At 35.8% G+C, this 13938-nt stretch overlaps 1 protein-coding gene across 1 annotated transcript in view; it reads right to left on the bottom strand.

The window, feature by feature from the left end:
• Positions 1-13938, bottom strand: part of LOC306887674 (FH1/FH2 domain-containing protein 3-like) — a 171265-nt gene that overhangs the window by 1501 nt on the left and 155826 nt on the right. Inside the window, exons 16-24 of the mRNA XM_079445615.1 lie at positions 12685-13595; positions 10210-10368; positions 8872-9054; positions 7651-7770; positions 4985-5146; positions 4327-4517; positions 3829-4021; positions 1066-1246; positions 796-957 (exon numbers count right to left, since the gene is read on the bottom strand). Coding sequence (XP_079301741.1) covers positions 796-957; positions 1066-1246; positions 3829-4021; positions 4327-4517; positions 4985-5146; positions 7651-7770; positions 8872-9054; positions 10210-10368; positions 12685-13595 — 2262 coding nt within the window. The remainder of the gene's footprint in view (positions 1-795; positions 958-1065; positions 1247-3828; positions 4022-4326; positions 4518-4984; positions 5147-7650; positions 7771-8871; positions 9055-10209; positions 10369-12684; positions 13596-13938) is intronic.

Raw genomic sequence — 13938 nt, 5'->3', positions numbered from 1 at the left:
TTTAACCTTAAAATAAAGTGTTAGGAACTAAAAAATGAGAGAACAAAGAGCTATCGAGAAAACGCATGGCAAGCATATTCTAGAGAGAAGAGATAGAGAATTTTAAATATTCAAACTCCTATTTTTTTTTTTTTTATTATAGTAGACACTATTCAAAACAAGAACGATGATTGTTTGTGGTAAAATAGTTTTTTGTTTTAAATCTATTTATTGTTTAAATTAGAATTTAAAACATCCAAATAGCTTTTAAACTGTATTTACAAAAATTCATGAAAATTATTTTTTACTACAGTACATATTATACACAATCATTTTTTTAAAAACGAATTATTTTATTCAGAAAGGATGTATTAAATTGACCAAAAGGCGAAATGTATAATGTTAAAAAAAGATAAATTCTGTTCTTTTGAATTTTCTATATATCAAAGAATCCTGAAAAAAAGGGTCATGGTTTCCACAAAAATATTAAGCACGATGACTGTTTCCAACATTGAGGATAAGAAGTGTTTCTTAAGCACCAAATCAGCATAATAGAATTACTTCTGAAGGATCATGTGACACTAAAGACTGAAGTAAAGGCTGCTGAAAATTCAGTTTTGCCATCACCGAAATAAATGACATTTTAAAATCTATTAAATTAGAAACCAGTTATATTAAATTGTAATAATATCTTGTAATATTTCCATTTTACTGTATTTAGATCAAATATAATTATTTATTTAATTAGATCAAATACCCTTCAAAACTCTTCCTCTGGAGGGTAAACCCTTTGAAGGGATTAGGGCGTAGACTCACAGGATTTGCGGTTGGCTCTGGAGCGTCTCCTCTCTCGGGGCTGTGCGCGCTGACTGGGGCCCTGAGTGGCTGATTTCACAATGCGTTCCATGATCTCATCTGCTGTATCATTTGTGCAATTAGAAGTGTCTTCGTTTGCAGTGGACAAAAGTGCCGTATGACCTGGAAATGAGAAGGAGAGAACTGGTTTTAATATTTTTTTGCAGACTTCAGCCATTTAAGGACTCGTACAGTTACTTCAGATCTGTATCGCTGAACATATGAATATACCTCGAGTGGCTCGAGTCCGTGTGCGGAGGCCGGGGAGTACAGAGGATGGACTGTCACCGCCCTGCAGGCTGGTGCGAAGTACTGCAGTCATTTGCTCATGCTCCGCTGCATCCTCTGTGTAGCCCAAACCCTGCGGCGGACTCTCCTGACCTTCCAGAGGAGTTCCTGCAAACTTCCCACTCTGAGGAGAGAAATAATAAAGAAATTATTTGATCATACAAAAAAATTACACTCATTAGGAGTAGTTGCATTTTTATGCTTATTTGTTTGGTTGATAAACATTAGTGCTTTCCATATTTTATTCTCACTTCAGACAGATGTTTTATGCAAGTTATTCCAATATATGGTTAAAAAGTAATCTCGCCACACTCAAAAACAAAAAATACATATCACCCCAAACATATTTATTCATGTGATTTAGTTGTTTATTAGTGAGTGCATCGAGACTCGAGTCAAAACTCCATATTGAAAGTTCCACATAATCAATGTTACATTTATTTGAAATATTTAGAATTATTAATAGCAGACTTTTAATTCAGAGTTGATCTTGAAATAGCTTTACTGCATAAGCTTCGTTCAACAACGTAGTTTAACATGCTCTTATCTTCTGTCCAAATCTACATGGAGAACCACGACAGTTGCTTACGATAAGAATATTGCTCCCTGAATCCCTTACAGTCTATAGATACAGTACAAAGTTGCATATGCTGTGGTAATACATGTTAAACATTAAAGGTCAGCAGAGTCACAGGAAGAAACGGGAAACCTGTCCATGCACAAGTGCAGAAAAGCACACAGATAGGCTACACGCATACCTCATCGTCCTCTTCCTCATCACTCTACAGAGAAGAAATTAAAGAAGTCACATGGCAGAGAAAATGAGCAGGAAATTGGTATTTGGTTTCACACGTCAAGATTCTTAAAGGTTTCGAAACAAATTCCGAAATGTACTAACCTGAACTTCATTCTAGTGCACTTTAGGCAACTCTTTAGGGCTTTTTCTTAAAAAAAAAAAAAAAAAAAGCCAAGAATGTGTCTACATCATATATTACCCCACATAAAAAAAAGATAAATGATGACTTTGTAGAACGATCAAGTAGTTTTTTACTTGATTAGTACATTTTGTCACCAACTCTATAAAATAAAACAACTATATGTATGTATTAATATGCTAAGATTATGGTATAAAATGTGACCTAGTTGTTTTTGCTGAATTAAATAATTTTCAATTAAAATGATCATACAAACAATAATTTAACAAGAAACACCTTACAATGATGAGAATTTAGTGGGGATATTTGCTTAACTGCCAATAAACAATGTCACAATGGAAAAATATCAGCAAAAAACTTTAACGAGCACAAAGTTACAAGGTGTTCTCAGACATCTTGTTTCTACATAATCCACTTGGGCTTATTGTTTTCCAGGAACATGTGCAACTGAACTTCCACCTTTACCTCAGCTCTACCTCTACAGAGCCAGAGCTTGCATTCAGCACTCCTACAGGGACATCCAAAGGTTTGGATTTTCACACAGATTGAATTAGACACCCCTCTTAGACTGAGGAAGACCCCCACCAAGCATAACATATGAGAGGCATTAAATTGGCCTCCTGGAGTAACAAATACCCAGTGCAAGTCCAGAGCTACAAAACCCATGACAATAGATTGCTTGGTTTACAATGTTTTATTATTGTAATGCAAGTGCTGAGCGTGTTTTGTGGCTATTCTGAGCACCCTGGGGTGGACTAAGAGAAATGGAACATGCACACGATAAGAATCAGACCTCACTGGAAACAACTGAAAGAATAATGACTCCCTCTTGTGGTGCAAAGATGAACCACAGAAATGAAGTAGCTTGTTCACTCTTTTTTGCAAAAGGCTGAGGAAAGCAGAGGAAAAACAAGCAGAGGGTTTTTTTCTGTACATTAATTATGGAACAAACGAGTTAAGAAAATAGAAGAGTTTTCAGATTATATATTTGATATTTGATTTAAACTTTTAAGATCCCAAAGAACAAGATATTAGTTGGAATGAGAATAAAGGCATGGCTATTTTATTCTTTTCTTTTAAGCTTGATTTTTAAATAATAATCCACTGTGTCATCTGTTGTATCAATGGTGTTATTAGCAGAAATATTTATTTTGGAGAAGATACAATGGTGCTGATATAATATGCCATATATACATATAATAAAAAGTATTGCTCTAGAAATGAATCGATAATGTTGAATTTGTTCAGATTACATCAGGTATTATAAACTAACAAATAACTAATTTTTTAAAAGCTTTTATTAATGTTAAGTTATAAATAAACTGCTCACATTTGTTCATAACATATTAACCGATTAATACAACTTAAAACGTTAAACATCAATTTTATAAATTAACATCAATCTAGATTTATATTAATGCAGTAAAATTCATAAAATCTGAATGGAAATGTTAACAATTTAAAACTTATTGTAGTTTTACTACTTTCCCCTTAATATTAAATGGATAGTTCATCTAAAAATAAAAAAGTCTGTCATCGTTTACTCACCCCCATATATTATTAATAATAGTAGATATTTCGAAAAATGTCGTTTGGTTACCAACATTCTTTAAAATATCTATGCATTCAATAGAAGAAAGAAATTGATACAGGTTTGGAACGACATGAGGGTGAGTAAATGATGACAAATTGAAATTTTTGGGTAAACTATCCCTTTAAACTAAACCTCGTATAGTAGACCTAATCTTGTGCTACAAGTGTTCACACTCACCTCTGTGATCATTTTGCCCCGGGTCTTGTTCCTCTCGCGGTGATTGGCTCGTTTCTGTTTCTGCTGCAGCACTCGCTCTCGGGTGGTGCGGTACTCAAGTGCAAATTCACTCAGAATCTTACTGAAGCGGTGGATGCTCACCTCTCGTATCGCATACGGCGGGTGGCCCAGGAACAGCAGGAATGAGTGAAACCTATAGATCAAACACACAGACTTTCAATTTACCTGAACTTAAGACACCTCTACAACACCATAGTACAGAGAGAGACAGCAAAAGGACACTGGAGCTTTTGGCATATAGATCATCTGAACAACAAAAACACAAAATATAATCCACGTTTTTGCAAACCACATTCATAGGTGGTTTGAAATCTAATAAAAAGCAGATAAAAAAATATATCTCAGTCTGAAATCAAATTTCAAGTATCCTTTTTCATTCTCATAGATTGTGCTTGGAAAAACAAATCAGATTTGTGCAAACAGCCTTAAAGATCTTACCGGTTTATGATGCGGCGATGCACAATTTTAAGGATGATTATTCTCTCTGCACAGTCTTTAAGGAAGTCTGACATGCGCTGCTTAAGGGCTGGTTTCATTTCGTGTTTGGCGATGACCTTCAGGTGGTCCCAGGATGCTTTGCAGCGGCGCTCCATCTGACATAGGTTTTCCTGCAGCTGGTCGAAGTCAACCTGAAGAAGACAGGACAACAAAGACATCTCATGATCGGTCCATTCACTTCAAAAGCAATGCTTCACTTTTAGCAACAACTCATGGAATTGTGAAGCCTTGATTTCTTCTTTTGTACATGGCACACTGCCATTGTTTGTACACTGGGGTCCAAACGTCTGAGATGATATTGCAAATATGGGATTTAAAATCTAATTTAAATCTGGAAATAAACTCAAAGTTTTAGCGTTTTGAAATATTTAAAACAAAGAAATGTTATAAAGACAAAATAAGATTCTGCACTATTTTTAATTCACTAATCAAATAAGCACATTTGTGACCTGAACATACTGAATGACTACAAAAGGTGAGGTGTTCTTCCAATGAAGCACGAGATGCTATATATTTACATATATTTTTTTTCTATAAAACGAAAGGCCATTTAAAGTCCACTAAAATCAGGTGATGGTGCAGTGGTACTTAAGCTAACCTTAGCAGAGCGAGTGATGGCTCCAATCTCAGAGTAGAGGTCTGAACTTTCTGGAAACTTCTCCACGACGATGGAGCAGACGTGATGCAGTAGAGACTGTTTATGAACAGTATCCTTCACCTCAGGAACTTTCTCTAGGTAACTCAGCTCAAAGCCTTTAGCCTGAAAACAATCACATAAACATTATCATTGATAATGATGACATATTGCTTGTTTGTTTTTAGGAAGCCATATATATGTATACATACTGTTTTATTCTAATTAATTACATGATGTGCCGAATAATTAATCTAATTAACTGCACATCAATTTTGGCTGAGAAATGACCCCTTAAAAGATAATTTGTAATTTAGATCATTTAAAAATCATTAAACCATGGATTCATTCAGTAACAAAACTCCGCTTTTTAACAAAACAATTTTGTTGATTAAAACAGTTGATTAAAACAGACAGTATTTAACACAATATTAACTTTTTGTATATTGAACTTGTTTGAATTGTAAAACCCATAGTGTCATTTTTTTCTTTCTTTCATATTTGAATTTATATAACTGCATTATAATAAGCTACATGTGTTAAATTTGCTCATTTTAAAATCAGTTCACACCAAATGAGCACATTAATCATGCTATAATAAATAATATTAATAAATAATTAATACATTTATTTTTGGAATGTTGTGATTTTTCTTGTAATAAAAGTATTTTGCATTTTATTGCACCCTTTTTATTCATTTATTTTGCCTGCATTCATTAAAAAATCTATATTATATATGGAGGCAAAATATTTACTTGCTGTGTACATTGTGACTTTTGGAATTTTCCTGCCAAAACTGTTTATGCATTTCAGCTTATATTTCAGTTTATAGCTATGTTACAATACATTTCGTATTTACTGAAAAATAGGTATCAATTAATTTATGGAGTCAATTTAATGCCACATATTTATGCAAAAGAATAAGGTTTTGCAAAAGAAAATAAAGTATTGAGAGAAAAAATGTAGTTTTGCAAACAGAAATAAAGAATTGCAAAAAAGTAAGATATAACTAATTTAAAAAATCAATGACAGTTGTAAAAGAAGCTTATGAACTTTGATTCTATTTTATCTCTGCAACACATATTTTCCAAGCTCACACCTATTAATTAATTTGCAACGCTCCATTTATTTTGTGTTTCAGTCAAGCGTGAGCTCATGATACCGTTTTCCCTTTGCGCTTCACTTTTCAGCCTAAATCAGCCTAGATTCACTAGAAAATCATTGATGGGGTACATTAGCGTGTTACTAGTGTAACTAGTGTTACTAGGGTGACCAGATGTCTCGTTGTCCTGTCAATTTTCTAAAATAAAATGCAATTATTTCCTGGTTTTAGCTGTTCTGCCATTTTCTGCCTTGAAATATTCTTGCCACCTCTAGCTATCGTCTATTGCACGGTAAGTTGATAATGTTGTCATTGTAGTTTTGCATAAATCCACTTTCAATTTATGCAAAATTACAATGAAAACATTATCAACTTACCATCTGGTCACCCTAGTAACAAACTAATGTACCCCATCAATGATTTTCTAGTGAAGGACAGGCTGATTTTGTCTACATTATGTTGTACTGTAACAACATAATGTCAAAACAGTGCCATGAAGTGAAATGCACAGAAAAGTGAAGCGCAAAGGGAAAATGGTATCACGAGCTCACGCTTGATTAAAACGCTAAATAAATGGAGCATTGCAAATTAATTCGTAAGTGTGAGCGTGGAAAATATGTGTTGCAGAGATAAAATAGATTCAAAGTTCATAAGCTTCTTTTACAACTGTCATTGATTTTCGCAATGAATTATATCTTAATTGTTTTTGCAATTCTTTATTTCTGTTTGCAAAACTTAATTTTTTCTCACAATATTTAATTTTTATTTTGCAAAACTTTATTCTTTTGCATATAATATATATATATATATATATATATATATATATGTGTGTGTGTGTGGCATTAAATTGGCTCCATATTAATTGCTTTAAATATTTGCAGTAAATTTGCCACAGTTGGTCTCTGAGGATCAAAAAGGGGGGAAAAACAAAAGTGTAATGTGTGCTGGAATAGCAGATAAATTTTATATCAGATAAATTTGAATGTGTAAATATGCACAGATGAAATGAGCTCTGATGTGGAAAATCACATGCACCTTGAGAGCATTAGTCACTCTGGATCTGGTCCATCATCAAATCCTTTCCTAAAAAAAGGCCTCATTTTGACATTATTCTGATGTGGTTTTGTTGATTAGCATCAGTTGCTTTAAGATAAAAGCACTTTGAACGTGTGCACAGTCTATGTGCAGCTCCCATGGTGATTCTGACCAATGCTTCATTAACATATGATTAACAGAATCTCAATCCTGTCTGCAAGTCTGCGATCGAGTCACGGCAGAGCTTGGAATGGAGAAATCCCCACAGACGTGACATGACTCTCGCTGGCTTTGTTCTGCTGCCCACTCTCAATGGTTTACGGTAACAAAAGAAATTTCATGCCAAACTCACCACCTTATCAGGTTTATCTCCATCAGCCTTTTTAACGTTATTAAGATCTAAGCAAATACAGCAGAAAGACTGAAAGAAAGACAGATGGAGATAGAGAGATTAGGCATTGAAAGAAAAGCTGTAGACTTCACTGGCACTTACATTGGTCCCATTGAGAAAGTTGCCAATAGCTAGCAGAGTTGAAAGGATGCAGCGCAGCGTCTTATTCTTTTCTAATTGGTCCATGCCCTCCTTCAGGTCCTGTAGTGGCTCTGCTACTTCCTGAGAAAGAGAAAAGAATGGGTTTGAAATAAATAGCCTCTGGGAAAGAATTTTGTAGACCGGCAGCTTTGCTTCAGGATTTGCTGTTGCAACACAATACTAAAATTGTTCATCTTATAATAGAAAAACTCAAAAAGCCCTAACATTGTTCTAACAACAACAAAACATTGGAATTTGTTATATATTAATGCTAATAAATTTATATACGGTAATGAAGTAAAGTAATAAATACAGAATTATTTCGAAATTAATACTTCTTTAATATTTTTATTCTGCAAGGACACATTTAATTGATCAAAAGTGACAGCAAAGATATTTATAATATCACAAAAGATTTAAATACTGTAAATGCTGTTGATAAATTTAAAAAAATGTATGTAAAAGTATGATGGTCTCCAGGGAATTAAGCAGCATAACTTTTTAAACTTTGAAAATAATAAGAAATGTTTCTTGACCACCAAATATTAAAATCACTTCTGAAGGATCATGTGACACTGAACACTGGAGTAATGGTGGCTGAAAATTCAGCTTTGACAGAAGCAGAATTAAATTACATTTTGAAATGTATTGAAGTCTTTCAAATTTAAAATGTAATTTCATATTAATAGTTTTTACTGTATTTTCAAAATAAATACTATATCAAATAAATGCAGCCTTGCTCCGTATGAGACGCTTCAATGACACTTAAAAAAAAGGCAGTATTAAGGCAGTTTTTAAAATATTAAGGTAAATAAACTCACCAAATGTGTTTTTATAGTTTAATTTGTAAATTTACTTTGACATTTCTATGATTTCAAGTTCTATGATTTCAAATTTTATTATATGAAACTCTTGAAGATGAGGACATGTCAAGCAAACTGTATAGAGTATGTCTGATCCAAATTATACATGATTATATTAGTTAATTGCACTTTATTATTTACATTTAGCATTGATTTCTTTCTGCTATCCATCAGACCCGCTACCCCAGTTTTGGGCCACAACCTAACAGTTAAAGCCCCTGCTGACAATATAGTAAAGGAGAGGTCAAAAACAATTGCCTCCAAACCACCATGATGTCATTTAATTTATTTAAGTGGGGTAACGGAACATGACGCCAACCTTCTCTAAAGCATCATAGTCCATCTTAAAGGCCCAAAGCTGCAAGCGGGCGGACAGCTCACTGATGGAGGACAGAATGAGGAGGAACTGCTCTGCACTGCCCAGCGGAGTGTCGGGGTTCGCCAACTGGGCCTCTTGAATCTTCTGCGTCTCCTCCACCGTAGGAATCATTGTCAGGATTTTCTATGAAAGAGCACGAGACCCAGCAGGGAGTGTTAGTATCACTGTCAGAAACCGTTGTATATGGGGATTCGCCCCTAGAAAGGCATGCGCTCCATCGATCATGTGAGCGTGGATGAATAACAACACCTGGAAAGTCACAGCATTACTCAAAAATGTGGGAAATGATGACTATTTCATTGCTATTTCATCTGCTATGGGCATATCTCGCCATTGCACAATTGAATAATTGAATAAAAAAGGTAATTTCTCCTGACCAGAACAAAATTTCTGATAAAATCTTGAGAAACATAAATTGCGGTTGTCTGTGAGAATATAACACTCTCTGTAGAGACATAAAGGGTGGAGAGAAACACTCTAATCCATTTTTCCCATGACGAAAGATAAAAAATTACAGATTTTATGAGAAAATGGGAGCTCCATTATTCACATGTTGATATGGAGACATTTACCTCAGATCTGTATCATGGGCTGTAACAGCCTAATTGAAGCATTTTTCTAACCTTTAATCTTTGAGATGAATTGTATGGCTGCTGCCAAAAATGCTTCAGTTTTTGCAGGAAATCCACATAATATTTAGAGTCGCCGGCCAAACCAACTTGCTTAACATTAGTTTTAAGGGTAAAATCTATTGGTTTTGCGGAAATCCAAAGTAAATGTATATGCTCTCAGGGCAAAGAGGTTGAGTTATTTTGGACACGAGCTTTGACTCAGTGCTTTTGGTTTGCCAACTCGACTTCAGTCTGTATGTCTCTGTCTTGTTGAACACAGTTGGAGAAAACCATGTATTTTGGTAAAAATATGCTTTCATGTAGCAGTCTGGGGATGATCATAAATGCCTGAATGATTGATGTAACAAGAGAAAGAAAGAGAAAGAGAAAGAGAGTGAAAGTGAACCGTAGAGGGGCTCAAGGAATATGTGACTCACGTGGACTCAAAACAAGGTTGGTATTAAGTACAGATGTGTTTTCTGCATGGTAACCTGTCTGGCATTCTCAGGATTAAAGTGCAACCATGCATTGTACTAGCTTTATAACTGAAACGTATGCATTGTAGCTTTTCTTAATAATTTCATCATGTCGAATTTGCTTCATTACTTGCGGTTGATTTGGCAGAATTTGCGAAACGGAATGTGATTTTAAACCGGTGCAGTATTACCTCTATGCCTTCTTTGCTCAAGGCGTACTCATCAAAGTTGAGGATGGCTGTTTTGATGGTGCGAGGAGGCGGCAGGACCGTCAGGCCAATGTTGATGGCGTTACTTCTTTTGGAATCCAGAACGATGATCTCCTGACGCTTCCCATCTGCTGCCGTTTTCTGAAATCAGATATATAAACAGATCATCAGAGTTATTCATAGTGACTATACTTTGAGTGGTCAAGACATCAAGGTTTTCTGGTAGCCTTGTTTTCAGGAAGTTAAACTGTATTCAGACAAAATGCATTACAAATCAAAACAAAACAAACGCCCATAGTCTATGACTTTGCCCAGTGAATTTGTATTCTAACAATGTCAAACGGTTCACAAACAGTGAACGGTCCTAATATCATGTCTAACATTTTACACATCAGTTAAGTAATATTATCTCACTTTATGGCACAATTAAATAATACCATCACACATGTTGCCTAAGCTGAAAAACTGTTTAGATAAAACAGTTACTTATGGTTCTTGAATCTGATTTGCTGAGAGATCTTGCCAGACATGATATATTTTACCAGTATCGCCACAGGACTCGTTTCACTGTTTGTTTCACACCACTTACACCAAACCCACTATAATTTTACAAATACTACTTTTGTTGTTTCAGATCATGTAGTTTTAAGACTTTTTAGGCAAGAATGTAGTTGTGTAAACTTCAAATATGCAGTTTATTTATAAAGATAGCTCCTATTGAAAATTAGCTTTGACGTTTTTGAAAAGGATGCATTAATCTGATCAAAGAATCCTGAAACAAATGTATCACAGTTTCCACAAAACTATTAAGCAGTACAACTGTTTTCAATATTAATAATAAAATAAAAGTTTCTAGTTCCCACAACAAGCCCGCTTCGCCCATCATGATACTCATCTATTCTGAAATAAGGATCCTTCAGTCTGTTCTTACTCTCACGCTGGCCACTGAGCTGAATAGGAAAGGCATTTCTTTAATGTGGATAATTACCCCAAAAATGGCTTCCTGAGATATGAACAAAAAACCGGGATATGTTTAATGTTTACTCGCCGAAAAGGCACGCAAGCACCTGAGGGCTATTTTGGTACTTTGATGGAGAATATTTCTGGAGGAGCAGAGCCATGATGGTACTCCGTCTGCTGCCAAAGAGGGGGAGAGGAGGGGCTCAGACGAAAAAGGGAGGGAGAATGGGTTGAAAATGAAAAACAGCTGGAAAAGGTTGCTCAGAGCAGAGAGGAGAGGAAACCCCATGCAGGCCACATTTCTGAGACCATCTTAGAGCAAACAAGCCAAATAATATGATAGATCTTCTAAGAACATCAATTTATCTCCAACACTTAAAACCTGTGATGGTAAACATCAGTGTTCATTATTTTTCATGTACAAAGATAAATCCCTGACCTGATAGAAAGTACATGAAAGGATAAAATTAACTCTGTAATACAACCTTGAACGACGGTGCAGTTCATGTTTCAGTGTATAGCACGCACACAAACTTTGAGATCCTCCTAACAGGCTGTATTGATTAGCTTAAGAATGTTTCAGCCAAGCTATGACTTGTGAATTTACTTTGTTTTGAGTGGCAGCAGGATTTATGGATCCCAGAAAGCACCTTTGATGAAGCTTTTAGGTAATACAAGGAATCCATCATAGCCAATCAACCAACCTATTACCATTCTGACCTACATTCGGCAGCTTTTTTTTAAACATGTGCGATCGTGTCATAAGAAAGAGCAACCGAAGGTGTCAGAATTCATACCATGTGTTACAGAAGAACGGCCCAGAAAAGATCTAAGTAACTTCCTAGCAGCTATAGCTTGTGTTCACATGTGCTGATAAAAGCCGGGTAAAACCAAAGTAGAGCAATATATATATAGTTTGCCAACAAATGATCCGTTTGAGCAATTTGTTTTTGGTCAAAAAATAGTGACTTATAAAATAAATATTTGTTATTTAGAGTTAATAGCTTCATGTAGTGCTTTGAACATATTTTGTTGTTAAAGTCACCATTAGTAAAGTTTCTTCCATTTTAATGAACAACTTATTTTGGTGCACAAAAGTAACTTTATATAACCTTTCCAGTTTTCTCAACAAACTGATACACACGTTAGATAAACTAAGTAAGTTCTACTTCACTTTAATGTATTATTGATGCTCCGGTTAACATTATTAAGGTTAATGCTCAGGTTGAAAATGTTTAGAGTTCATAAAACTTACATTATTATGTTTGATATAAGCAAGCTGATATAACTTGCCATAGTGTGACCTTTACATCCCATTTTAAGTGCAAATCTACCCTGGTCTATACTTATGGATAACTCTGGATCTACCACTAACTATAATGATGACACTGATGAGGAAATGACTTGTGTAATATTAGGTAAACCAATAATCTTGAGGATGTAAGCAAAAAAAGCAGATTTGATGACAAAAATTTGGAAGAGATCATTTAACAGTACCTTTGTAACTGGGAGCTCCTTGGATTTCGTCTCAAAGAGGTTTTCCAACTTGGCTATGTCCAGTTTGACTGGATCAAGTTTGGACCATAGTGACTCCCTGCATTTCTTGTGGTTGCTGTACTGCCAGTCTAAAGGTCTGACCTCATTCCAAAACAGCCGGATGGTCTTCTTCTTCTTCTGGAAGAGTGGGGGCTCTCCTCGACTAAGCTGAGGAGATCCGAGATGTGGGGAATTTACTGAAGCCAAAAAAGGCGGTGGAGGGGGCATCATCATGCCAGGGATAGGGGGAGGTGGAGGGCATCCAAATAAAGGTGGCGGGGGCGGAAAGCTGGGCAAGCAGGGAGGCGGGGGAGGAGGTAGCGTGAGATCACTTGACCCGATCACATTACCAACATCCAAAATGTCTACATCATCCTCCTCTCCCAAGTCCGTGAAGTCCAGCTCTTTGATACGTAGCTCCCGTGGTGTGGCCATCAGCTGGTCCCATATGTGGTCTGACTCCTTTTTAGGGGGTGTTGGTGAAGGATCCGGCAGAGGTTTTTCCTGTGCTTGCTGCTTTTCCTTCCCAGAAAGCTCCACCTCATGAGGTGATACCAGTCCTTTCACCAAATCTCCAAATTTCTCAGCCACAGCCCGTACGCTACCCTGGTTATCCAGATGCTCCACTTCCAGTTTTTTCATATTGTCGTCACAAGTTTGCCGATGTGCCTCCAGCGTGGAGATGCGACAAGCAAGGCTGGTCACAGAGGAGTCCTGACCTGAACACTCTTTCTCATTCTCATTTTCTTTCTCATCTTCTTCTGCCTTCTTTTTTTGAGCATAAAGCATGTCCAGCATGAAGCGTTTGCTGTTAAGAACTTTGTTGCACTGATCATTCACATCCACTGTAGTCATACAGTCTGCCCACTGGCCTAAGAGTACAAATTCAGAACAAGTTTCAACAATATGTAAAATTTTTAGAGTCCATCTTTACAAAACATGTCTATTTTTATGTTGTAACCTGGCACTGGTAAAGGAAAAAACAGAAATGGCGAAACTGGAATGAATTTTCACTGCTAAAAAAAAAACTTCGCTTACAATGAAAATGTGCAGCCACAGTCCAAAACGTTTTGTCACACCTGCCAATGGCAGGTAAACTAGGAAACTATATTTTGTTTCATTTTATCTGCCAATGATGGGTAAACTGGGAAAATAACCTTAAACTAGGAACAAAACTAGCCATAAATATTTATTTCTGACCATGAAACTGTTGTT

Source organism: Barbus barbus, assembly GCF_936440315.1.
Source record: "Barbus barbus genome assembly, chromosome: 21".
Lineage (NCBI taxonomy): Eukaryota > Metazoa > Chordata > Actinopteri > Cypriniformes > Cyprinidae > Barbus > Barbus barbus.
Note: the sequence above shows the minus strand (reverse complement) of the source record. Positions and strands in the feature narration are given on the sequence as shown.